The sequence below is a fragment of the Petromyzon marinus genome, chromosome 33 (genome assembly GCF_048934315.1).
Source record: "Petromyzon marinus isolate PM22_M1 ecotype Great Lakes invasive population chromosome 33, UKy_Petmar_22M1.pri1.0, whole genome shotgun sequence".
NCBI lineage: Eukaryota > Metazoa > Chordata > Hyperoartia > Petromyzontiformes > Petromyzontidae > Petromyzon > Petromyzon marinus.
The window spans coordinates 15288349-15315409 of NC_133699.1; the positions used below are offsets into that span (position 1 = coordinate 15288349).

A 27061-nucleotide genomic window follows, 5' to 3' on the forward strand; every position below is an offset into this window, starting at 1 on the left:
ATTACAGAACCCACCACAATGGACAAGGCCATTGACATGAAGTGGAAATCAAATGGTCACATGGCAGGCCAGGCCTCCACATCACCATCATCAAATATAGGCAAGGAATAATTCATAATCGAGTTTTAGGTTACGCCATGTCGTGATCTAGATTTTTTTCTTTGGGAATCCCTACACCACCCAACACTGTCAAATTAAACTGTTACGTGCACGAGCGATTATTGTTTCAGCTCACAGGTGAGCTGAAGAACAAATCTCACAATCAAATTTAGCAAAGAGATACGAAATTTTGCTTGGAATTGTGTCAAGCATCCTCAGGTCACGAAATATACGTGCGAGGTAGTCATGAAAGTTGACAAGGAGTACTTAAATACAAGCATTTATTACTTCAGCAAAGAAATCCCAGTATGGTGCTGGGAAGGTTACGGATAAAGCACGGTGGGACAGCGGCTAAATGCGTGGGCGTGAGTCCGCGGCGGGCACCAGTGGATGTGGCGTAGCAGTGGGGTGTGCGCCGCCGCAGGCGTGGCCGGGTCTGGTGCTGCGGTGTCGCGCCGCGTGTATGTCATCACGCCTCCCTGCTCGTACGGCCCTGGGCGGGGACGGGCGACATGCGCACGGTGTTACAGTAACGGCTTCCACGGCGCAGGCTACGGCCGCTGCTTTTAACAGGAATGCTTTTTGTATGCATGAAGTATATCGATACAGAAGCACGTTGGGACGCTCAGAAGTGTGGACACTGGGAACGGGTTGGGGCTTGGAGAAAACGAATCTAGGAGCGAATTAAAGATAAGAATGAAATACAGGACAAGTGGAAGGCACGACCAGCGTTAATCGTCATGAGGAAAGGGTCCCAGACGCAGATGTTGGTGGCACTGGCAGAAAGAGAGTGAGCTCCAACGGTATAGAGGTTGCATGAAGGTTCAGGAAGATGGCCTTGGTTGGTAGAGCCGAGAAAATGAACAAGTGAGCGGCTAGAGATGAGAAGGGAAAGTACAGGTGTGTGGCCAAGTCGACGATGGATTTGAGAACATTGAGCTGATCCTGACATTGATCTCAGAATGAAGAGAGTAAAGTAAAGGCATCCGAGTGGGTGATGTGGTCTCCTTTTACAGAAGTGGTGAGAAGTCTGACAGAGGTGTTTTGTACGATCAAGAGAATCGGGGAGGCCATACAAAAGGGATTTGGGAAGTCCACAAAAGGATATTGCCTCAAACTCCGTAGCAGCAAGATTTAAAAAAATATTTCTTTAGAGCTGTTTTTTGTGTTTAGTTTGTTGCTCTTCACCAACACCTCTTATGGCACGGTTGGCTACATGCAGTGCGAAATAGGTTCAACATACATACAACAATTACATGCAAAGTTACGTGGTAAGCGGTATTTTTTTTTATTCGAGATTACTCCTCACAATGCAGAAATGTAGAGACCGAGTGCTGCACTGTTCATCGGAGAGAATTACCTCGTTCTTTGCAGTCGGAAGGAGGGAACACTCCAGATGCCGAGAGATAGAGCAGCAGCGCCGAGTCAGGCGGCAACTCCTGCAACGCACAAGCAGACAGCACGGCCACATGCAAACCACAAACACACGTCCCTTGGAGAGCGCCGCCACTCACCAACCACCACCGGTGTGCATCAACACAGGCCACGCGTGGCACAATACAGCAGTTTTATCACCACGCTGCCACCACCACTGCCCATGCAACACGTGTGGCTAGTGGTGTGAGCATAGGATTTTATCTTGGGAGCACATACAGTGAGGGAAAAAATAATTTGATCCCCTGCTGATTTTGTACGTTTGCCCACTGACAAAGAAATGATCAGTCTATAATTTTAATGGTAGGTTTATTTGAACAGTGAGAGACAGAATAACAACAAAATCCAGAAAAACGCATGTCAAAAATGTTATAAATTGATTTGCATTTTAATGAGGGAAATAAGTATTTGACCCCTCTGCAAAACATGACTTAGTACATGGTGGCAAAATCCTTGTTGGCAATCACAGAGGTCAGACGTTTCTTGTAGTTGGCCACCAGGTTTGCACACATCTCAGGAGGGATTTTGTCCCACTCCTCTTTGCAGATCTTCTCCAAGTCATTAAGGTTTCGAGGCTGACGTTTGGCAACTCGAACCTTCAGCTCCCTCCACAGATTTTCTATGGGATTAAGGTCTGGAGACTGGCTAGGCCACTCCAGGACCTTAATTTGCTTCTTCTTGAGCCACACCTTTGTTGCCTTGGCCGTGTGTTTTGGGTCATTGTCATGCTGGAATACCCATCCATGACCCATTTTCAATGCCCTGGCTGAGGGAAGGAGGTTCTCACCCAAGATTTGACGGTACATGGCCCCGTCCATCGTCCCTTTGATGCGGTGAAGTTGTCCTGTCCCCTTAGCAGAAAAACACCCCCAAAGCATAATGTTTCCACCTCCATGTTTGACGGTGGGGATGGTGTTCTTGGGGTCATAGGCAGCATTTCTCCTCCTCCAAACACGGCGAGTTGAGTTGATGCCAAAGAGCTCCATTCTGGTTTCATCTGACCACAACACTTTCACCCAGATGTCCTCTGAATCATTCAGATGTTCATTGGCAAACTTCAGACGGGCATGTATATGTGCTTTCTTGAGCAGGGGGACCTTGCGGGCACTGCAGGATTTCAGTCCTTCATGGCGTAGTGTGTTACCAATTGTTTTCTTGGTGACTATGGTCCCAGCTGCCTTGAGATCATTGACAAGATCCTCCCGTGTAGTTCTAGGCTGATTCCTCACCGTTCTCATGATCATTGCAACTCCACGAGGTGAGATCTTGCATGGAGCCCCAGGCCGAGGGAGATTGACAGTTCTTTTGTGTTTCTTCCATTTGCGAATAATCGCACCAACTGTTGACACCTTCTCACCAAGCTGCTTGGCAATGGTCTTGTAGCCCATTCCAGCCTTGTGTAGGTCTACAATCTTGTCCCTGACATCCTTGGAGAGCTCTTTGGTCTTGGCCATGGTGGAGAGTTTGGAATCTGATTGATTACTTCTGTGGACAGGCGTCTTTTATACAGGTAACAAGCTGAGATTAGGAGCACTCCCTTTAAGAGTGTGCTCCTAATCTCAGCTTGTTACCTGTATAAAAGACACCTGGGAGCCAGAAATCTTTATGATTGAGAGGGGGTCAAATACTTATTTCCCTCATTAAAATGCAAATAAATTGATAACATTTTTGACATGCGTTTTTCTGGATTTTTGTTGTTGTTATTCTGTCTCTCACTGTTCAAATAAACCTACCATTAAAATTATAGATTGATCATTTCTTTGTCAGTGGGCAGATGTACAAAATCAGCAGGGGATCAAATACTTTTTTCCCTCACTGCATACGACACATACATCAGAACTGCTGGCTGTCTCCGAGTTGTGCCACAGGGCAGCTAACACACACACACACACCGACGCACCCTGAAGGCGGTGGCCACAAACGTGTAGAGCTGGCTGAAGGTGGGCTTGTACAGCAGATACTTGTGGGGGTTTTCTCTACGACGCTCCGGAGGCTCCTGGACACACAAAGAGACACAGCTCTTACCAAACATGGCCATTTGATTTAAACAATGCAGCACACGCAAGTGTGGTACGTACGGTCAGCACTACTATATCAATGCTGTTAGCGGGCATTTATGAAGGCCTGCACATCACACAAGGTACGAGCAACATCCCTAGTGGCGATGTTACTCGTATCAGGCAGATGTTTAAGGCTTAGTCGACCTAGGGGAGGCCCAGGGCCGGTTGAGAAATTAGTTAAAGGCGTTAGTGGTCGTGAGCGGGAATCTAACTCAAGTCGCCGTGTTTTTTAGCGCAGTGCACTAACCGCTGCAATACTTGCCTTGCAGCACCAACGTTTCTTACTCACACCCCTCAGCTGCTCCCTGTCATTCTTCTATCCTCTGCAAACCTAATACAGAACGGCCAGTCAAAGTCCACACAGGTGGTGGAATGAAGGTGAATTTGAAATCCAGATCCGGAAAGCCCACGTACAATTCTGCCAGTCCGCCCTACCGCAAACCAAATCAGATTTTGACTCTTACGGACGACGTAATGGTGCACTCCTGTGGTTCCCTGCCTACATTACACCTCTCTCTCTCTTCCTTATGGACGTGAACTGCAACTACCAATCCATGTCTCTAGAGTTGTGAATCCAGCTGCTGCTGGCTGCCGCCTTCAGAGCGCAGTGAACTTGGATCTCGCTCGTGCACTCGGAGACCACCCGTGGTGGTGGACATGAGGCCGCGTCGCGGTGCGTCCCAACCACGTCGAAATCATTGTGTTACTTTCCACACACAAACTGTTCACACTCTGTGATAAGAGCCTACATTTTCATCAAACTAATTGGTACAAATGTAGTGATGTTAAATGGATCACTACGGCGTGTAGCGCCAAGTGCCGTTGAAACAGGCGCAGAGGCTAACACTCCATGCAGTACCATTCAGTGGGTCACTAGGGGCATGGTACTGAGTGCTAGCAGAAGGAAGCCTGATGAGTTCTACCGACACAGTAGGGGATTGCAGCCTCCACCAGCGCCGCAGGGAATCACCACAGAGTGGATCACTGGAAGAGTGTGGTGGGGGGCAGCTGGTGGTAGGAGCCGTGTGAGGACGAGTCACCCCGGCACCGGGTTAAGCACGTGATGACCCGGGTTGAGTAATGTGGGCCAAAGGTGAACAAGGGGGCACGGGGAGAGTAGCTGAGAACGTCTAGAGAGTTCTCGAAAGAGGCGTGGTTAAGGGCGGAGCCAGAGAGGGAACAGGTGCGGTGTAGCCTGGAACCGTCGGGAATATTCTGGACGTAGGGCCTGGCCGAGGGTGGAGCCAGGCTGCGCCGAGAGCGATAAAAGGGAAGCCCCGATCACAGATCCGGGCTGTCTGCAGGTGAAGTGGAACCCAAGTGCTACGGCAGGTGAAGTGGAACCCAAGTGCTACGTCTAGGTCTTCGTCCCCATCTTCGACATCGTGGGTCAGGCAGCACGGTGGCTGCTCTGATCCGATTATAGTTATCCCATATGCAAGAGAAATAGGTGTATTGGGGTCCTATGCATAACAAGAGTGAGAATAGGTGTATTTAGTCCCGTGTGTAACGGTGTTGCGTGAAGTGTAGAATAAACGTTGTTGCCTCCTAAATAGTGTCTCTGAATGACTCACTACACAAGTGCAGTGATGTATATTGTCACTATGGTGTCTAGCGCCAGCTACTGGAAGAAGAGTGGTACTGTGCATGTTAGAATCTCTATCTGGCACCAGAGTGTGTATGGTATAGAAGTGGCCCTAAGGGGGCATGCTTCTGGCTCTTCAGGACATCACAGTCTGGGTGAACCCGAGAGGGCAAGTGACCAGGAGAGGGTAGCGAGGGGGGCCAAGGGGTGGCGAGAGGGACACGTGACATAAGGCCCAGAACCTCCTAGTAGGATCTAGAAGGGGGCGTGGCCAAGAGCAGGCCACGCTCAGGGGCATAAAAGAAAAGTCCCGAGCGACGATCCGGGCTGTCTTCTGGAATCAACCCGCCGTGCTACGTCTATTCAGTCGTCACTCTTCGGTCGTTACGCTCGGCTTAGTGGGTCAGGCAGTGCGTCACTGACTGACCTGGTTATATAGTTACCCCGTTGTGGTCTAAGTTACTTGTGGTGGTCACCACCTACATCGTTATCCCATACGTTTATGCAGTTACCCTGTTGGGGTGTTAGAATAAACATGTTGCCTCAAGTGTGTGTCTCCATGGAACCCACTACAAAAGTACCAAATTAGTCTGGATGGGAGGGAGGGGTGTCGCACCTGGGGCCTGGCTGGAGGGGTCCTGTCTGCCGGGGCTACATGGCCTCGGGGTGTTCGCTCCAGGGCCTGCAGCATGCGGAACATGTCCAGCGTCAGTTCGCTAAACTTCACCTGCAGCCACACGGCACACGGAACGCAAGCCCTTCAGTCCTGACAAGCAGTGCAAATCTGATAAACTATGGTTACATGGCCCAGCGATAGCACGTTCACCGCTTGTTGCATGGATGTTAAAGATCCCGAGAAGTCATTCGAATAAGAGTAAGCTGATCCATGCCAATTTCATGGTTCAAATTTGCCAGATTTGTAAGATTACATCGCATGTTACTTAATTGGGAAACACATCGCAATCGTCACTAATTTCAGCGAAAACCTGGCAGGGCGGCCATCCTGAAAGAAAAAAGAGTCTTGAGACTCAGTGAGGATTTCCCGGGTGAACAAGGGTATGAATAATAATAAATAATAATGATGATCATAATGAACACCTCCCCATTGCTCAGGTGAGTATGTAAATACCAAACCGGATTGGGGAGCGATGGAAAAAGTCGACCCCATCAGACATCCAACCTCTGACCTGCTCAGCGCAGTTGCCGACCAGGATGGCGTCGGCGAGGGTGAGAGGGGTAGGCACCAGGAGGCTGTGCGGCAGGGCAAGCGCCTCGCTGGGCGCCAGCCGGCACGTCGCCACGGCGATAGGGCCTCCTTCACCCAAAAACCGCCATGGATCGGCCTAAAGTGGCGTTAGGGAAAGTGCCGTTAAGGGGACAGAGATTGCCACTGTGTCGGCTTTCATGGTCGTGTTGCATCGAGGGAGAAAGTAAGCTGCTCAAGAAGCTCCAGTCACATGGAGTGAAACATCGGACATCGTATCGAGCAAGACGCGGTACGGCCAGAAAATAGACCGGGAATAAAAACAGGGATTCATTTTCATCAATAACTTATCTGCAAGTTCATGGTTCAATTAAATACAGTGCTGATTATGTCCTTGCCCTTGTAGCTCTAAACTTAATGTTTTTATTGACTCCATTATTCATCATAGATGAATTTTATGGGTGGCGAAGTATAGTCAACCAATCCACTCCATCAACTATAAGCAGCATATACGCCGACTGCACACAGCGCCAGTACGTACGTCTACGAACGCCTGTATCTCCTGCAGCACCATCCTCCACTCCTGCTCATCGTCACCGTGCTGTCTGCTGTACGCTCCCACCTCATTGGTCAACTCCTGCGAACACACAACACTTTATTAAATGCAGAAGAGCAGTGTATATACAACATAACCATTTGCGTCTTTGAGGGGAACATAAGTAACAAAATAAACGAGCGGACAGTACGCTTCCTTCTTATAGTGCATGGTTTTGACTAATGTTAAAAGTGAGATTCGGTACGTTAACGTTATGCACGCGGGTGCCAATTTCGACCAATCCGAGCGTTCGTAAGTGGGTTGTGCCATGCCCTCAGCCAATCAGTGACGTCCATTTATGAGCGTATAGACATAGACTGGCTTTGTTTACATTATATTTTCTGTTTTGGCAGCAGAAACAGCTATCTTGCAAACTCATGCAATTCCTATATTCGATTAACAGTAGTTTTCATGGAACGGATTAAAAACGTCAATCGGGGGACTACTGTAAGAGCATTTTTAGACATCACATTAGCCAACAAGTCAAGCCCATTTGAACCAATGCTGGTGAACTGCCAGATATTCAGAAGCAAGGACCCTCTCTGTTCGAAGTCGGTCCAGTCGGTCCTAGGTCCAAATCGATCAGCACATAAGTAGGTTTAATCCACCTAATGTCACCGCTGATGCCGGTAGCTCTCTCACCGTGACCAAGTCGCGCACCACATGGTACTTGTGAAGCAGCAGCGACACGACCACGAAGCGCGCGACGTAGCGCAGCTTCTTCACGCACAGGTCCGGACTGCGTCCCACACAGGTTCCAACACATCACAATCTCATTTCACTGCAGAAGAACATGAGTTCAAAGGTTCAGTCATCATCATTTCATCAAACCCTACTCAATAATGTTTAATATTTGTGCCCGTTTTTTTACCTAATTATATTGTGACTGACGTTGTGATGGGAGATTAAGACATTTCCATTAATATCTCTCAGAAAACAGTACTTCACCCTATGTTATACAAGCACCTCGGAAGGCGATAAATAAGGCTACGATTTTGTCACCGAGGTCATGGTGGTCACACACATCGTGAATTAGAATAAAGTCGAAAGTGAAATCTTGGTAATGGCTATTGCACCACATTAGATGAGGTCCATAACATATTTTTTTGGGGTTTGATTGCATAAATATAAATGTGTTGTTAAACCCGCCACCACCCGATACAGCCAATTAGTAAGGTTTGTCACGTAAATAGAACATGCCAATTTGTTACACGTAGAGCACACCAGTGTGTTGGAGAGCAAATCCACAACATTTACAATCTGAGTACGACGTTTCGCCAGTATTTACAACTAGCTTCATCAGGAGACAGCCAGATTTGTGGAGAAATCCTCCTGTTTCGTTCCTTAAATAGATGGATAGATGTGATGACGTCACTTTTGAGCCCTTCTTGTAAAAAGGGGAAGGGATTAAAGAATGCATACAAATTACAATGGTTATCCATTGCCGGTTGGGTTTTTCATAGGGTAATCAACGTACAATATGCATGCACATTGTTCTTGTACCTCCTGGCGTTTGGTGCAATAAAATAGCAGTACCAGTTATTGTCTGCAAATAGCTAATTTATGTATGGTGACCTGAATAGGCATGCATTTAAACAATGTATTATTTGATGATTCGCTTCGAAGCAGCACTAAACCTGTAGCTATCCAAATGGTTAGGTGCTTCCAGGGTTGGAGGACAAACCGGCCAAGGAAACCATGAGTAATCAACCGGCGGAGATACAGACATACGCACATATACAGAGGTGGAGACAGACAAGATGAGACACGGGCACAGCCCCGGGCCCCCGTCAGCCCTCACCGTGTGTCTGTGTCAGCGCTGTTGTAGTAACCGCGTTGTCTGATTGCCGAGTAGAAGGAGAAGGCCTCATTCAGGTACCCGGTCTCAGACGTTCGCAGGCTGCAGGCAGAGCGGGCACCACAAAAATACACGTCGCACTGCATCACGGCACCGCTCAAGGCAGGATCAACAACTCAGCTAGGAGCTCACTGAAATACGTTTGGTTTTATCTGGTGTATGGTTTATCAGAAATTACACTCAATTTATGTACAAGTAAGAGTCATTATATAATATCCAAAATTTTCCAAGGCTCCTAAAGGTTGCAATAATAAGACAACACAAAAATAATGCTGGTGTCATGTCAAGAGGCCTCTCTCGCGACAGCCACTTGGCTGCACTCAATGCTAAGTGAAGAGTGGCATATCCCAAGCAAAGAATTTGACTGGGAACAACAAATACTTGCTACAAGAACAACTCACATTAAACCATGGCCTTCGAGAGACTGATGGGGCAATGCTAACGCAGTCAACAACAATAACAATTTCTGTGTTGTTATTATTAATGCAATATGAGTATTCATGATTCTGCTGAGTGGCATGGTGGTAATGCATTTGACTCACTATCATTAAACAGTTGCATATTCAAATGCCTGTCACGGGTCACTAAAATGAGCACCAATTTGTGGGAAGTAAATAGTGGCTGCCCTAAATTTAACCCATAGGCTTTGTGAGAAATATTATGATTCAATATTGACAATTGGGTTAAATTGCCGCATGAGCAAACCGTGTGTCGTACACCCTCCTCTACCCGACACAGCCAGTTAATAAAGTTGTTACGTGATGAACAATTGTGCCAATGTATGCCTGCTTCAGCACCACTGGCGTGTTGTTGGGGAGAATTGTTAAATGTTGTGAGATCACTCTCCAACATACTTGTGTGTTGAAGCATTAAAACACTGCCAGGTGTGTTCATCACGTGACAAGTTTATTAATTTGCTGGGTCGGGTGGATAGGGGTTAAAAAAACAAATTTATTATGAATCAGTGGCTGCCCTACAAGGTGGCTGGTCCTCATGTTTTAACAATGTGGGATGTCCACCGCTGGCTTAGGAACACCGTGGGAGATGGGCATAACCCCAGAGCTCATTTGAGTCTACGGAAACTTAACTGGCATTTTATAGAATGTAGTTAGATCCTATTTGGTCACCTCAATGCATTATGTTGCCTGCGATCTTTTCCCCAAGCATCATGGTGAAGAAGAGGAGTTTTACGATAGCTAACAAGTGAGTTTTCCAGATGCCAAACCAAAATGCCTTTGACAGATAAATACCAGAAAACGTTTCACTGTCACATTTGAGAAAAATGGTACTCAGCGCCAAGGTAAATGGTCATAAAGTGAGCAGTGCGGTGCAGCATGGTTACTAGTAGTGATAGTAGAGTTGCCCGATCTTGGAAGCAATCTCCCCAATCTGCCATCGCTTCAGGCCAAACCGTGCATCCAACAACTGTCTGCACACACACATGCGGACAGGTACACACACATGCATGCACAGTCAAAGTTCCCCCGTATAGCCTTTGCAGACAAATGGAGAAAGTGATCTTAGTGAGCACCTATGAAGCTCGGAATGGCACACGGGGGAGTGAGTAGCCAGCACATTTCACCAGGGACTCAGTCCACCTAGGAGAGCCCGAGGACCAGTTAAAATAATCATTACTGGTGTTAAACATGAGCGGGAATCTAACTCGTGTTGCCGGGTTCATAGCGCAGCGTGCTAACCATGAACCTACCGTTCCCCATACATGTGTAGAGGTGTTAACCTGCATTGCCACCAGGTATCAAGGGGGCAGTGCAGCTTTACCTCGGGGTACATAACGGTTGGAGTGAGACGAGGTGAAGTGGATCGTAGCCACAGTTTAGGGAGAACCAATCAGCCAGTTCCACGTGGGAATGTGTGATTGGTTATACCTGGCCACGAACGAGTATAAGAAGGGTGACCCAACAGAGCTCGGGGAGTTCTCTCCCTACACGAAGACCGAAGACTGGGCTGAAGACTAGCTAGGACCCTGGACCAGCCTTCCAGCCCTTTTGAGGGCTAAGGCTCGGCATACCCAGTGGGCAGGACCCACCGGGCCAGCGGTGGGTCAGATAGCCTCCCCTAGGTCCAAGCCTGAGGACTCTAGGCTAGGATAGCGGTAGACGTGTCAGTCCCGCCAAGTCCGGAGGCTGTACCTCCTTAGGTATCAAGGAGGTTAGCGGTAGATGTGCAAGTCCCGCCAAGCTAGGAGGTTAACGGTAGACGTGCAAGTCCCGCCAAACTAGGAGGCTGTACCTCCCTAGGGTATCGGGTGAGGGGACCGAATATCCCTCTGTGTGTGTTAAGGATTGTGTAAGGAACAGTTACAATAAACAGAGTGTGCCTCCTAAGAAGTTTACTCGTCCTTACAACACAACAACTGGTGTCAGAAGTGGTTGAAAATGGAAACGAGAATTTCGGCCTACGTGCGAAGCCAGAATGAAGATAACTTTGCCTCACCTGCGGGAACCGCCAGCTCCGCTGAGAATGCTGCCGCGTTGACAACCGCCCAGCCACCGGTTCAGCAGCCGGTCGCTCCTCCTGCCATGGGGGACGGACTCCGGGCAGCACACAGCCGTCTCGCCCAACTTCTACACGCCGCGGCCTCCATTCTCGACGAAATCAACTCGGAGGTCGCGGGCGGGCCGAATCACCCGCCGGCAGATGTTCCCGCCATCGGCCAAGACGGACATTTAGATTTTCCCGCCGAGGAACCACGTGATTCCGCCGGAAGCGGAAGCCAGGGGCATCCTGGGAACGCTGGGGGCCAATCACGACCCGCAGCGTCATCAGCGCGCGACGCTGTAAATTCAAGATACTCCGCGGACGCCGCATCATCACTGTACCAACAGGGTACAGTAGACGCACTCGGCCAAGCAATCACCGATCTCCGACTCGAGACGGTGCAAGCCGAGGAGGAGACAACGTCCGCCCTCCAACAGCGCCTGCCCATCTTCCGGGAATTCGCGTCTCAAGGTGGCGACTAGGCGGCGTTCCAGCGTCGCTTCCTGAGCCACCAAGAAATGGTGGGGTGGTTGGACGCACAGGCGCTCCGAGCGCTACCGGCCACTCTGGACGACGACGCTCTCGCCTCGCTCCTCACCATCCCCAGGCAACACAGGGCAACTCTGCAATTGGCCCTCCGACGGATGTCCAACGTCTACAGGCCTCCGTCCGACGTCCGCAGCCGATTCTACGACAGGCGACGCCGCCCTAAGGAGTCTCCGTTGGCGTTCCGGACCACCCTACTCGCGATGGCAAGAGCGGGTTACCCCCGCATGGACGACGAGGCCATCGACGCTATCGTTCTCCAGAAGATGCTGGAGCTGGCGCGCGAGCTGCGCATCATCATCCAAGCGGTGGACGACGACAGTATGTGCTCGCTATGAGCCGCTCGGAGCATCCACGCACATCTGCTGCTCCACATGGAATCGACCATCGCCGCCTCGGCTTCGACGTCGGAGCCTGCCAGCAGGGACACTGAGTTCTCCCCCGACCGGGCCTTCATGGCTACCAGGTCAACGGGCCGGCGATCGTCCGACCACACTGGTCGCCGCGACGACCAGCAGCGGGGACGGCCTCCTCCACGCGGTGACATAACGTGTTTCAACTGTGGCCGACGAGGCCACATCTCCGACTGCCGTGCACCTCGACGATGCCCCTCCGGATCCCGAGGCCAGGACTACAGGGCGCCCACGACATCGTGGCACAGTCAGGCAAGTCGCAACGCCTCTCACGTTCGGCCCCCATTCACACCATACACACCTCAACGCACCATAGGCAAGGCTCGCGATTCGGCGTGTGATGGGGGGTGTTCCGGGGGTTCTTCATGGCCACTTGGACCTGGGCAGTGGTCTGAGTTGGCCCATAGGGTAGTCGCGGCGACGGCAGGTTCATCCGTGGTTGTCGGATCAATCGAGGGTGTGGAATTTCGTGTGTTGGTCGATACTGGTGCGTCGGCTACGATAATTTCTGCTTTAATTTATAATATACTGCCCGTACAATGCCGCCCCTTGAAACGGGTTTCTATCCCGTGTTTCGCCGCTAATGGAAGTTCGCTGGGCATTATTGGGCAAAGTCGTGCGCAAATTTCGATTGGTGACATTAAATTGGCAGGGCCTATTTTGGTCTCTTCTTCCCTCGCCGTGCCGTGTTTGTTAGGCACTATTTTCTCGTGAAAATGCCTATTAAGATCCTTGTAGATCAAGGCTGCATCGAACTTCTGTCGTTCTTGCCCACACCCTCACATCTGTGCATGGCAAATGCCTCGGTGCAGGCGTTCGTCGCGAGCACAGTCCGCATTCCGCCAGGGACACAAATGCTCGTGCCCTTGCGACTAAAAAAACCGCTAGCCCCGGATGCCTCGGCACATGGCATTTTGCTGGGGCCTTCAAACACAGCTGCTAAGGGGTTAGATTTGGTGGCTGCACAGACCCTTGTAGCAGCTGACAGGGAGCCATTCTTGCAGGTTTTGAATGTCGGATTGTCCACAACCGTCATTCCGCAAGGAACTGTGCTCGCTCACGCGACCCCGGTGCCGCTGGGGACCGGAGTCGCGGGACACGTGCGTGACACACCGCAGGTCCCACCTCCTTCTGAATCGGATGAGAAATGGTTGGACGTGCTCTGCAGACACGGGTGATCTGTCTCGTTCGCAGCGAATTAAATTGCGCGCTCTTCGGCGATAATTTTCCGATGTATTCAGTAAATCTAAATTTGATATTGGCTGCACCAAGCTACTGCGTCACCACATTGATACTGGTGACGCTGCCCCAATTCGACAAAACCCGTTTCGGCTTAGCCCGGCGGAGAAATAGCATGTTAAATCGGCTGTGGATGACATGCTGGAGGCCGATATCATTTCTCCCTCCACTAGTCCCTGGGGTGTTCCAATAGTGCTGGTCAAAAAGCACGATGGCAGTCTTCGTTTTTGCGTTGATTTTCGGCGCCTAAATAAAATCTCGGTAGCTGACGCCTACCCTCTCCCTCGTATGGACGAGTCATTGGATGCCCTGGCAGGGGCGCACTATTTCTCCACTTTGGACCTTCTGTCGGGGTTTTGGCAACTCCCCCTCGACGAAGCGTCAAAACCTAAGACTGCTTTTTGGACACCACAGGGCCTTTTCGAGTCTAATAGATTGCCCATGGGTCTCCACTCGGCCCCAGCGATGTTCCAGAGGCTCATGGAGCTGGTCCTCGCTGGGCTCCAGTGGGACTTATGTCTCATTTATCTTGACGACGTCATCGTCTTTAGCCGCACGTTCGGCGAACACATCGAACGGTTGCGTGCTGTCTTCTTGAAAATGGGGGCCACTAACTTAAAATTCAAGCCGCAGAAGTGTCACCTTCTGCGTGAGTCTGTGCGCTATCTGGGCCACATAGTTAGCCGCTCGGGAATCTCTACCGACCCTGAAAAAAACAAATGTGTTCAACAATGGCCGACCTCTACATCTGTGGGCGATGTTCGTAGTTTTATTGGTTTTGCGTCGTACTACTGCCGTTTTGTTGCTGGCTTCGCGACGATTGCCAAGCCGCTCCATGCCCTTACGTCAAAAGGGGTGGCGTTTCATTGGGGGGACGCAGAACAGGCCGCGTTCGACTCCTTGCATACCCCGATTTTTCCGTATCATTCGTGTTGGACACCGACGCTAGCAATACGGGCATTGGGGGTGCTCTGTCCCAAAAAGTTGATGGCATTGAAAGGGTCGTTACCTGTGGTAGCAGAGTCTTGTCTCCTGCTGAACAAAGATACTGTGTTACCCGACGTGAGCTGTTGGCCATTGTTTTTTTTATTCAGCAATACAAGCCGTACCTGTATGGTCAGCATTTTACCGTGCGATATGATCATTCGGCATTACAGTAGGCTCTGCGGGTTGACCAACCATCCGGCCAGCTTTCTCGGTGGCTCGAAGTCCTTCAGGACTATGATTTCAACGTTACTTACTGTAAGGGTGCACAACACACAAATGCTGATGCGTTGTCTCGGCTCCCGCCGGCTCAAAAATGTGCGTGCTTTTTGGGCTCGGGCTGTTGTAAACCACCTGTGCAGGTCGCGCCTCTCAAAACGATGTCCGCCGCGCTTCCCGTTGCCTCAGCGCCGATGTCAGATCATGCGGATCCAACGGCCGCTGACGACTTGCTGGGGCTGAATTTGGCCGAATGGGGTCGGCACCAGAACGACAACATGTCGTTGTTGCGGTTGCGTCGTCACGCGAATAATGCGGCTCCGCATCAGGAGAAATTTAATTAATTTATGAAGCGTGGGTTACTGATGCATTGGGATGCTGAGTCATGTCAACACAAAATTGTCGTGCCCTCCGCCTTGCGATGTAAAGCCGTATGGGCAGCGCACGAGCGGTTATTACACCTGGGTGTCCATAAAACTATTGAGTTGTTGCGGTTGCAGTGTTTCTGGCCGGGCATGTTGCGCGATGTATCTGACATTCTGCTGGGGTGCACCCACTGCGCGCAACGTAAACCATCGGCTAGACTGGCATGTCCACCCCTGCAACCCATTTCGGTGTCTCGTATAAACGAGTTGGTGGCTCTCGATATTTTGGGCCCTTTTCCTACTATGCCACGGGGTAATAAGTACCTTCTGGTTGGGGTGGAGTATTTTACGCGGTGGACTATGGCCTGGGCCCTCCCCAACCAGTCGGCAGCGGCCGTTGTGGACGCCTTTGTTCAGGGCTACGTCCTGGACAAGGGCGCACCAGAACGGTTGATGACCGATCAGGAAATACATTTTTCAGGAGTCCTGCTGAATGAGGTTTGCTGCCTGTTGGGCACAAAGAAAGTGCGCACTTCACCCTACCATCCCCAAACCTACGGTATGGAGTGCCTGCATAGAACTCTCACTGCTATGTTATGCTATCAGGTCGATGAATCCCACCTCGATTGGGAATTGCAGGTTCCGGGGGTCCTCGCCGCGTACCGCATGGTACCTCACGCGGCGACGGGATTTTCCCCGTTCTTTTTAATGTACGGCAGGGATGCCTTTCCTCCCGCCGACGTTCGGCTGGAAATCGAACAGCCACTGCAAAAATCAAAGCTCGTTGACCACTTGCGATTCAACCTCCATAAGTTGGCCGAGGCATGGGAGGCTGCCATTGAAAATTCGGCTTCCCGCCAACGAGCGAATTTGCGACTGCGTGACCCTCGGACGTCCACGCATCGGTGGGCACCGGGAGACAGGGCATGGCTTCACTGCCCCCAGGTGCCGGTGTCCATCTCGGCAAAACTCCACAGGCCATGGCGGGGTCCGGTAGAGGTGGTGGAGGTCCTGCGTCCCCAATGTATTAAAATTCGCTGGGGATGGCGTCGCTGGTTCGTTCATCCCTCTTGGTTGAAACCCTTCGTCACGCCACACGTCCCTCCACAACACACACACGACACGGGGGCAGAGTGTGCGACGCGTCCGACGAGCCGGATGTCGCCCCGTTGGTGCCTAACCCACAGTGCAGGCATGTCATTCCTCCCGCAGATGACACGGGAGTGACAGCTCCATGCAGGCCACGTTCGGCCTCGATGGACCATGGAGCGTCAGGTGTCCCCGTTGAGATGCTTAAAGTTCCACCGGATGTTCTTGTTCATCCTCCTCTTGTGCCTCCGACGAAGCCAACCATCCCCTACGATGGCCCCGCGAAACACACGTGCGCTAAATCTCATCGGCTGTTATGATGCTCTCTTGCATGTATATACGTTATGTTGTTAGGGGGGTATTTATATGTTTTTTTCTCTTGTTCTTGTTCTTGTTGTTCGTGAAGCACACACAATTCTTCCGTCATTGCATTTCGGTGTTTCGCATTGTTGCAGCCAGGACGGCTGGAGCTTCCGAAGGAGGGAGTGATGTAGAGGTGTTAACCACGCACTGTTCGGTAACCTGCATTGCCACCAGGTATCAAGGGGGCAGTGCAGCGTTACCTCGGGGTACATAACGGTTGGGGTCAGACGAGGTGAAGTGGATCGTAGCCACAGTTTAGGGAGAACTAATCAGCCAGTTCCACGTGGGAATGTGATTGGTTATACCTGGCCACGAACAAGTATAAGAAGGGTGACCCAACAGAGCTCGGGGAGTTCTCTCCCTACACGAAGACCGAAGACTGGGCTGAAGACTAGCTAGGACCCTGGACCAGCCTTCCAGCCCTTTTGAGGGCTAAGGCTCGGCATACCCAGTGGTCAGGACCCACCTGGCCAGCGGTGGGTCTGATAGCATCCCCTAGGTCCAAGCCTGAGGATTCTAGGCTAGGATAGCGGTAGACGTGTAAGTCCCGCCAAGTCCGGAGGCTGTACCTCCTTAGGTATCAAGAAGGTTAGCTGTAGACGTGCAAGTCCCGCCAAGCTAGGAGGTTAGCGGTAGACGTGCAAGTCCCGCCAAACTAGGAGGCTGTACCTCCCTAGGGTATCGGGTGAGGGGACCGAATATCCCTCTGTGTGTGTTAAGGATTGTGTAAGGAACAGTTACAATAAACAGAGTGTGCCTCTTAAGAAGTTTACTCGTCCTTACAACACAACTGGTGTCAGAAGTGGTTGAAAATGGAAACAAGAAGTTCGGCCCACGTGCGAAGCCAGAATGAAGATAACTCTGCCTCACCTGCGGGAACCGCCAGCTCCGCTGAGAATGCTGCCGCGTTGACAACCGCCCAGCCACCGGTTCAGCAGCCGGTCGCTCCTCCTGCCATGAGGGACGGACTCCGGGCAGCACACAGCCGTCTCGCCCAACTTCTACACGCCGCGGCCTCCATTCTCGACGAAATCAACTCGGAGGTCGCGGGCGGGCCGAATCACCCGCCGGCAGATGTTCCCGCCATTGGCCAAGACGGACATTTAGATTTTCCCGCCGATGAACCACGTGATTCCGCCGGAAGCGGAAGCCAGGGGCATCCTGGGAACGCTGGGAGCCAATCACGACCCGCAGCGTCATCAGCGCGCGACGCTGTAAATTCAAGATACTCCGCGGAAGCCGCATCATCACTGTACCAACAGGGTATAGTAGACGCACTCGGCCAAGCAATCACCGATCTCCGACTCGAGACGGTGCAAGCCGAGGAGGAGACAACGTCCGCCCTCCAACAGTGCCTGCCCATCTTCCGGGAATTCGCGTCTGAAGGTGGCGACTGGGTGGCGTTCCAGCGTCGCTTCCTGAGCCACCAAGAAATGGTGGGGTGGTCGGACGCACATGCGCTCCGAGCGCTACCGGCCACTCTGGACGACGACGCTCTCGCCTCGCTCCTCACCATCCCCAGGCAACACAGGGCAACTCTGCAATCGGCCCTCCGACGGATGTCCGATGTCTACGGAGGTTAGCGGTAGACGTGCAAGTCCCGCCAAACTAGGAGGCTGTACCTCCCTAGGATATCGGGTGAGGGGACCGAATATCCCTCTGTGTATGTTAAGGATTGTGTAAGGAACAGTTACAATAAACAGTGTCCCTCCTAAGAAGTTTACTCGTCCTTACAACAGAACACATGCCCACACACATAGATACGAACAGGCACGACATTACGTCAATCCAAAGCAACACACAACTCACAGAAGCACAGTGACCCAGAGCCGCTGGCAGAACGTTCATATTCCTATGACAGGGGACAGGCTGTTCACACTACAACCACTGTTGCCGGTTGTGTATGGGCTCTCACCTGGCCACAAATGGGATCAGTTTACCCCAAACGAAATTTGAACCTGCAGTTATCCAAATGTGAGTCGAGCATTCTGTACAATGCTGTGTATATATAAAAAATATATCCAGTATTATTTCGTTATTCGTGAGGGATACGTTCCGGGATGTTCTTGAATAGCACATTTCATGGAAAATTATATTGGCCTAATAGTATATAAATGAACTTACCTTATCTCATAACTTTATCTCATTAATTTCTCGCATCACATTCTCTCTCATAACTTTTTCTCATTATTTTCTTTCTCTCTCTCTCCAGATGCAATAGTGTATGGTTCCAGATGCGATTCGTGGACAGCAAAAATAAAGGATAGCAAGTGCGTGAAAAATTTGGGACTACTCTACTGTATATACACGGTATATTAATTGCATATACATCCAATCTGGTAATACTGTTGGCAAAGCCATAAGTTCATATTCAGAAGGGTACGGTATCAAATCCTGGCGGGAGGTTTACTTAGTCCATCATCCCTGATAGAACTGAGCAACACTTTGATGGAAGTCAACAGGGGTTGTCGTATGGATGGACTCGGCCCTGCCATGGGAATGTATAATTTCCATCACTGGCTCTGGACCACAAGTGAAGATGACCGATGCCCAAATTCTAATTTGACACTTTAATATTTGAATTTAAATACATTTGCTGGTGACACGCACACACACACGGTCGAAGTAAGGAAGCGTGTGAAAGCGCCACTGTGCACAGCCGATGTTTCGGGAAATGGCCCTGATTCAATATGTGAATATATAATTGCCAATACGAACATTTTGGCTAACATTAGAACATTCACAAGATGCGCCATTGCCCAAAAAGTCGCCGATTCTTGATACGTCATAAAAAGTAATGGTCAAACTCAGGAATAAATGTATTGACTGCACATTGGCTTTAGAGGTGAGCTCGCTAACCATGGGGATATTCAGCCGCTCACTGTCTGCACAAACACAACAACGCCAATAAATTTGGCCAACAGGAGCATATTCACAGGTATGCAAGCGGCGCTCATGTAACTGCACGTGCCTTTACTTGGGACACTGTAGCTGACGCACCGGTTTTGCTGCTGGTGTTTCCATAGGCGTGTGTACACATCGAAGGTGCGCGTGAAGTGAGGTTGCCAGTGGTTTTGTCCATACTGCGGCAGGTCCCTGCAGAGTGGAGCCAGAATGGAAACATTGCCAATATAAAAAAAATGTCACAAAACAAACCCCTGCAGTCAAATTCTTTACAATTTGGCAGCATCACAAAAACAATACTGGTAGAAGCATACACCACATAACACTACATGATTCCAGGGTTATTTTCAGGATCATATGGCTGGGTGGCTCTGTGGCAGGGCAATCCATTTACAAGTGAAAAATGGTGAGTTCACATCCAAATGGGGGATCGACACGATCCATCAGTCCTCTGGGGCTAAAAACATGGGTACCATTTTGCAGATAATCAACAGTGGTTATCCCATGGGTAGTCTGAGCCCTACGAGAATGTGAAATTTACAGCAATGACGCAGCGCGACCAACGGATGAGTTCTTGATTCAGTCCTATTTTCTGTTACTCTCTACATTCAGCTGATTAAAAATCTTCTTGATAGACTTGTATTAATAATTTATGGATACAGAGCTGCACTCTCCGCGCTTCGATGTGTGAACATAATGCTTTGTCTGCTGCTTGATTTTCAAGCTCCTTACATTTGACGTATTTTGCTCTGAAAACGTCCTGTGCCCTTGATCCGCTGTCAACAAATGTGCTGAAGGCATTTTTTTCTGGAGCTGCTGCCATTAATTTATAACAAGGGGGACATTGCTGAAACTCCAGCCAATCATAACAAATACGTGCAATGCATCACCTCATTGCAGAGTCAGTAACATGCCACACCGCGGCCAAAGGAGGCCAATGCCGACTCTTCTGATGTCGAGAACTACAGACCAATCTGCAACCTAACCTTCATGTCAAAGGGTGTCCAGAGAGTGGTCTGTCACCTTCTTGGAGCAACATGGCCTTTTTTTAAAGGTTTCAGTCAGCTTACAGGTGGTACAACTCAACAGAGACTTCAGTTCTCAAGGTCATCTCAGGCGCTCTCCTGGCGTTTGAACATTGCAATGTAACACTCCTCACTTTACTTGATCTGTCAGCTACTTTTGACATAGTCGACCACAGCAACTTCATCGACTGTCTTCAGAAAGCTTTCTGCATCCACGGATCCACGCTGCCATGGATCAAGTAATTCATAGTGATGAATACAAACTTCTGCTTTCAGACAGCAGTCGACTAAATCAACGGTGCAGGTGGCGGCATGGTGCAAGGCAGTGTGCTGGAACTGGTGTTCTTCCTCAAGGCTGCCGATGTCATCGGCTCGTCATCATGGTCTCGGTGTGCATTCGTACGCTGGTGACACGCGGCTCTACTCTCACAATGGAGCTTCCATCGTGCGTCACACAGCTTGCACACCTGGCCTTGTGTATCGACAGCATCAACCAGTGGATGTCGTCCGTCTGCCTAACCCTAACTGCCATAGTGGTGAATCGTTACGCGCACGCCTGCCGAGTGTGCCGACATGGAGATGTGCGCCACACACGAGCGCATACCGTAGGCCGTTGAAGAGCTGCCGTGACTTGTCAAGGAGGTATGTAAATTCGGAGACGGCATGCCTCTCGTCACCTGCCATGGGCTCTGCCGTCTCGATCCCCGTGCCCTGCCCACTCACCATTGCGCTCATCCTGCCCTAGAGCACACACACCGTGAGCAATCAACTCCCTCAGCATTCACACCGTGTACTCACCTCAAATTGCTTTAGCACGCAGCAGCATATGGTAACAAACGTAACACAGCCTGCAGAGCCTTCTATTTGAAATAATTTGTCTGAAAAAATAAATAAAAAACCGTGGTGCCTTTCATTGCTTGGATTATGTATACAAATGGATATATCATCGTGTGCTTGCTATGTGTGTGTCAACTAACAACACTGGACACCCTAGAAAATGAGGCGTTCCATCTCGAGAGATCATCCAGGTGAAATAAATTAACAAGTAAAGTTAATACAAATACACAGATATATGTGAACTATATTTATAGCCCATTGAGACAAATGTCTCGTGAGCAAGGGAGATTTAATGGGTGTAAATATGTCTCAGACAAAACAAAATAACGATACAATAGTAAAAATCATGTGTATGTGGCAAGAATGTGAAAATCATAAATTGTGCTATGCGCAACAAGAAAAGTCACGCAAAAAAACCTTTCAGCTGTACATTTCGCACAGGTAAATGGCAAATGTGCAGTGTTGTGAAATAACAGCAGCTCCTCTGCCATCACCTACACAACAACAAACCCACGTCATTGCGTTTAGGGGTAGTTGTTATAGCTTTCTGCTTTATGAGTTTCCAAAACATTTGCAATGCTGAAAAATTAAATGTGTGGGAACCACATAAACATAACTGAATACTCCTTTGTAATCAATTACTCTAGCCCCTTTATAAATAAATGTTGGCTGCCCAAAAATCCTGCCTCCCCCCTGATGGTGGGAAACTCCTTATAGGCCACAGCGAGCGTGACATGGCTGATGATGCCGATGATATAAGGCCACAACCCATCACCTCCCGTCCAACGGCACATGTGGGAACAAGAGTGCAACTTTTTTCTCCAACTTATGCGATCAGTTGAGTTATCGAACTGATAAAATCAGTAATCGATTACTTGAGCGATCAGATATCTCAGTGCAAAACAGAGGGAAAAGCACCGATTCCTTTCCAGGATAGGTGGAGATTATGATGGTGTGATATCATACAAAGCATTTTTGCATGTTCCCGTGTGCCCGCACACGTGCCTGTTTCGCCAACACATGTTCACTAACGTATTCACACAGGCATGAACGCATCAACAGATTTACTTTTGAATGCATGGGCAGGTGATTAGGGTTCACACGACATCCGTATAGCACACAAACCAGACCACGTGCATTAGGATGACAAACACACACGAACACATGTTCACCTCGCCACATGATGCCACGCATCAACACTACAATTATTCATGGACACGTGCAGCAACGAATTAACACATGATACACTCATGCACCAAACCGTCTGACATACGCACATACATGTATTGTAAATGACACACACAATGTATGAATCACATAATCCAGCACGGGTACTTTTTCACTTGTGCTGCCTTCATTCTCTGGACCCCCCTGCAGTCAGTGCTTGTCGACTCCCTGCCTAAGTCCAGCCTTAAGATATTCTTCGATGACCTCATCCATTTGTCAGTCTCTATGTGTTCATGAACATGAATGGATTAATCATTCCTCCCTTTCCCCGGGACACCCACGTCTCTGTCGCGCACAGCAGTGACTTGTGGTGCGTGGAGGAACACGACGACATGCGCCTCCGATTATGCTACGTACGGTGCAAAATACGTTCAACATACATACAGACACGGGCCTGAAAGTCAACGCATACACACGTACACAAGTGCAAACACACGCACACGTGCAGGAACAAGACACGTCCCACACATGCAAACACACGTTGTGCTCACACGTGCACATACACGCCTGCACACACGCATCTGCACACAAAGATCCTCCGTATAGTTTGTACAGATGTTTGGGGCAAGTGCGGTTTGCACTACGCCCGGCCGCTTTTGTCTCCCCAGTGGCGATGTTAACACACTTAACTAGGTACTCATTTGAGGCTGCACACACCCCTGCACATACACACAACATATCAAAGTCCCCCCTACAGCCTTCACAGACTACAGGGCCAAGTGCTGTAAGAGAGCACCTATGAAGGCCGGCACGGCACACGAGGGGGTGAGTGACAAGCACCACGCCCGACCGCCCTTGTCTCCCCAGTGGCGATGTTGCACTTACACACACCTGCACACACACACGCACCTTCACGTACACAAACGCGCGCCTGCACACACAAACATGCGTCTGCACCCATACACACCTTCACACACCAGTGACGTGCGGTGAGGTCAATGGCTGGGGAGGCACTGGCTAGTGCCAGATTCACACACTGAGGGAGGCGTGGCCTCTGAGGGGGGCGTGTTAGACACGAGGGGGGCGTGTTAGACACGAGGGGGGCGTGTTAGACACGAGGGGGGCGTGTTAGACACGAGGGGGGCGTGTTAGACACGAAGGGGGCGTGTTAGACACGAGGGGGGCGTGTTAGATACGTCCCCCTCAGTGAGGCAGATGTGATGACTGTCTCCCCTGGTGCTTTTTCATTGCAGTTTCATGACGAGACCAGCGAGCATAAATATCTGTATACAAATACGTGACATAAGTTTTACCTGGAGTATGGAATGCGAGGACATGAAATGAAGGGGTCTACAATCATTACATAGGTGACATACTGAGATAGAAACAGGCACGCACTTATTGCCCGCGCTCCATCCAGTTACTGAGGGGTTGCACAGAGGGGAGGCTGAGCTCGTTGCTGCCTCACCTCTCTTCTCTTCCTGTATTTGCAGCGGGGCTCCGCAAATTCGGCGATTTTGACTATAAAAATGATTGGAATCGTACAGAAATGACATTTATAACACAGATCAGTAGAAAAATATTTATTTTATTTGATTATTCTTTTTTTTACTTTTAGTAACAGCTATTTTCATTGGAGTATGACAGGTGAGGCTCTGCCTCCCCTGACAGCACGTCCCTGGCACATACACACATGCACACGAGCCTAGACGCACACACACGCGCCTTCCCGTACACATCCCTGCACGTATACACACGCGTCTGCACGAACACGCGTCTACACGCACACCTGCACCTACGTAAACACACGCACCTCCCTTACACGTACACACACACCTGCACGCTCAAACACGCACATGCACGTACACAGCCCTCCACATGCGTCTGCACGCACACACCCCCTACACGCACAAACACACGCCTGCACGTACACAGCCCGACACACACACACCCCGACAAACACACGCGTACACACCCCGACACACACACACACGTACACACCCCGACACACGTATACACCCCGACACACACACATACACCCCGACACACACGTACACACCCCGACACACCCACCCCGACACACACACACCCCGACACACACACACCCCGACACACACACACACCCCGACACACACACACCCCGACACACACACACCCAGACACACGCACACACGTACACACCCCGACACACGCACACACGTACACACCCCGACACACACACCTAGATACACACACACGTACACACCCCGACACACACACACCCAGATACACACACACGTACACACCTAGACACACACGTACACACCTAGACACACACGTACACGCGCGCCAGAACCCACGACCGCTCACCCGCGTTGCACAGCTCCTGGCTTAACGTCAGCGAGTGACGTCACGCGCGAGCCGACTACGACGAGCGACGCGGAACAATGCAAAGCGCGATTCGAAAATCAGGAAAATACCAAACTGCTGATGAGCTAACGCATACATTTCGATTTAAAGCTTTCGTGACTGCAGGGATTCATCGTCTTGGTTCTTATGTTATTTTATTATGTTTTATTTTTATAATTTTATTTCCATTCTACGTGACGTTACCGAAAGAACCAAGAAGATGAGCCAACGCATGTCGAAACCGGACGATGGGATGTGTACAAAAAATATACTTGATTTGTTTTTGTGTAGAGGGCTGGTATTGTGGGAAGGATGCGTCTACAGTATTGTACTGAGGGACTACTGTGTGTTATCTTGGTGTTGTCTGGGGCGGTGTTGGTTTTGCTGCCTTGCACAATATTGATAAATCGGACTTATATAATTAATTTCTTATTTATATTTAGTGACTTGCTTACCATTATCTCTATTTTGCACTCCTATGTTTTTTTTGTACTGTTTGCTATTGTAACTTGTAACTTGCTCATCCGCCACTACTGGATAGCTGTGAAAAAGCTTCAGAGCCCATCGGATTCCTCCTGCAGTCGAAATAAAGATTCTGGAAGTGAATTGGCAGGGCCCTCTGTTCCATGCGTGTCAGGGCCATCGTCACAAGAGCTCTGCGTGACGTAATATCACGAAACATGACAACAGTCACCCTGTAGCCAGTCGCTTTTTCGGGGTTGGGCCACGGAGTTATCCGAGCAAATTTGCCCCGCAAAGAATTCTCCAAAGTCACGTGCGCACGCGTTTAACGACGCGCCGATTGTGATCGTCGCTTTACGGCTCACTCCAAGGTGAGTTGAACAGTTGTCAAACACCAAATGTATTCGTGCGATAGCAAGCGATTTAATTTGGTTTGCTGTGTCGGGTGGTGGAGGGTTCTAAATCATGCAAATCTGATAATATCATGACGTTGCCTAAGGGGCCGTCCATAAATGACGTCACGCGATTTTGGACGATTTTGACCCCCCCCCCCCCATCGTCACACGGCGCCACAAAAAGTAAGACCCCCCTCAAATATGACGTCACAAAGCTCTGCCCCCCCCCAAAAAAAAATGTAAAACATGCTTCAAATCGCTTTAAACTATTGTCATTGCAGTGCCTATTTAATGTGCCGCTGCACTCTGATATTGTAGAAAACATTTATAAAAAAAGTCGATTTAATTAAGTAGAACGTGTTGTCTATATTTAAAGTTGCGCATTTTGATGTGACGTCACATTTCTCAACCCCCACCCCCTCGTCACACATCGTCACAAATGTCTGACCTCCCCCCCTAGGTGTGTGACGTCATATATGGACGGCCTCCAACGAAAACGTCAATTGTGTTAGGCACGTAGGGTTCCCTTCTAAACAAATCTCACCTTGTGAAATAACCCCCCCTCCCCACGAGTTTGAAGCCTTAACATTTTATAATGCACCCATGACATGGGTAAGGGAAGCTTTAGAGTAAACGTATTCATCTTATATTTGTTCAACTGACAGTCCAAGAATGTGTTACTTTTTAAACTGTCATCACATTTTAATTGTATAATTACGGTTATTAGATTGATAACATTAACTACAATACTATATATATTCTTAGTTTTTTCGGTAAAGTCACGTTAAAGAGAAACAACAAAATAACAAAATATATATAAAACAATAAAAAATTCTCACGACGTTTCGACCATAACTCAAACGGTCATCAACTCAAACGGTCATCATGATGATGACCGTTTGAGTTATGGTCGAAACGTCGTGAGAATTTTTTATTGTTTTATATATATTTTGTTATTTTGTTGTTTCTCTTTAACGTGACTTTACCGAAAAAACTAAGAATATGAATTACTGCAGTCACGAAAGCTTTAAATCAAAATACAATACTATATTTCTGTTTTTACGAGTTGTAGGGTACAATTGTAGTGACATTGAATGTGTCACTGTAGCGTGTGCCGCTGGGAGATTGGTAGACAATACAGGGTGTTTTAAAAGGATGCACCCAATTTCAAAGCAGTATATTTCACGATGGCAACATGTTACAATTACACAAAAAACATACAAACGGTTTAATGAGTTATCAAGTTTTAATAACCATTTTATAAACGCTCTATCTGCCCTCCACCTGCTGTACGGACAACATCGAGACGATAATTGAATTCGTCCCAAACG

General features: G+C 49.4%; 1 protein-coding gene across 4 annotated transcripts in view; it reads right to left on the reverse strand.

Moving 5' to 3' along the window:
• The window catches only part of SCAI (suppressor of cancer cell invasion), a 38107-nt gene extending 13172 nt beyond the window's left edge, over nt 1–24935 (reverse strand). Inside the window, exons 1-12 of one of the 4 annotated variants that reach the window (XM_076071580.1) lie at nt 24835–24935; nt 21086–21222; nt 19553–19648; nt 10178–10264; nt 8779–8877; nt 7620–7716; nt 6924–7019; nt 6366–6521; nt 5795–5905; nt 3434–3529; nt 1460–1538; nt 484–592 (exon numbers count right to left, since the gene is read on the reverse strand). In XM_076071580.1, the coding sequence (XP_075927695.1) occupies nt 484–592; nt 1460–1538; nt 3434–3529; nt 5795–5905; nt 6366–6521; nt 6924–7019; nt 7620–7716; nt 8779–8877; nt 10178–10264; nt 19553–19648; nt 21086–21216 (1157 nt within the window). In that variant the 5' untranslated portion in view covers nt 21217–21222; nt 24835–24935. Of the gene's footprint in view, nt 1–483; nt 593–1459; nt 1539–3433; nt 3530–5794; nt 5906–6365; nt 6522–6923; nt 7020–7619; nt 7717–8778; nt 8878–10177; nt 17723–19552; nt 19649–21085; nt 21223–23452; nt 23911–23953; nt 24511–24834 lie in introns of those variants that run through there. The other 3 variants (XM_076071582.1, XM_076071581.1, XM_076071583.1) reach the window with 3 other exon arrangements.
• Nucleotides 24936–27061: the final 2126 nt, after the last annotated feature.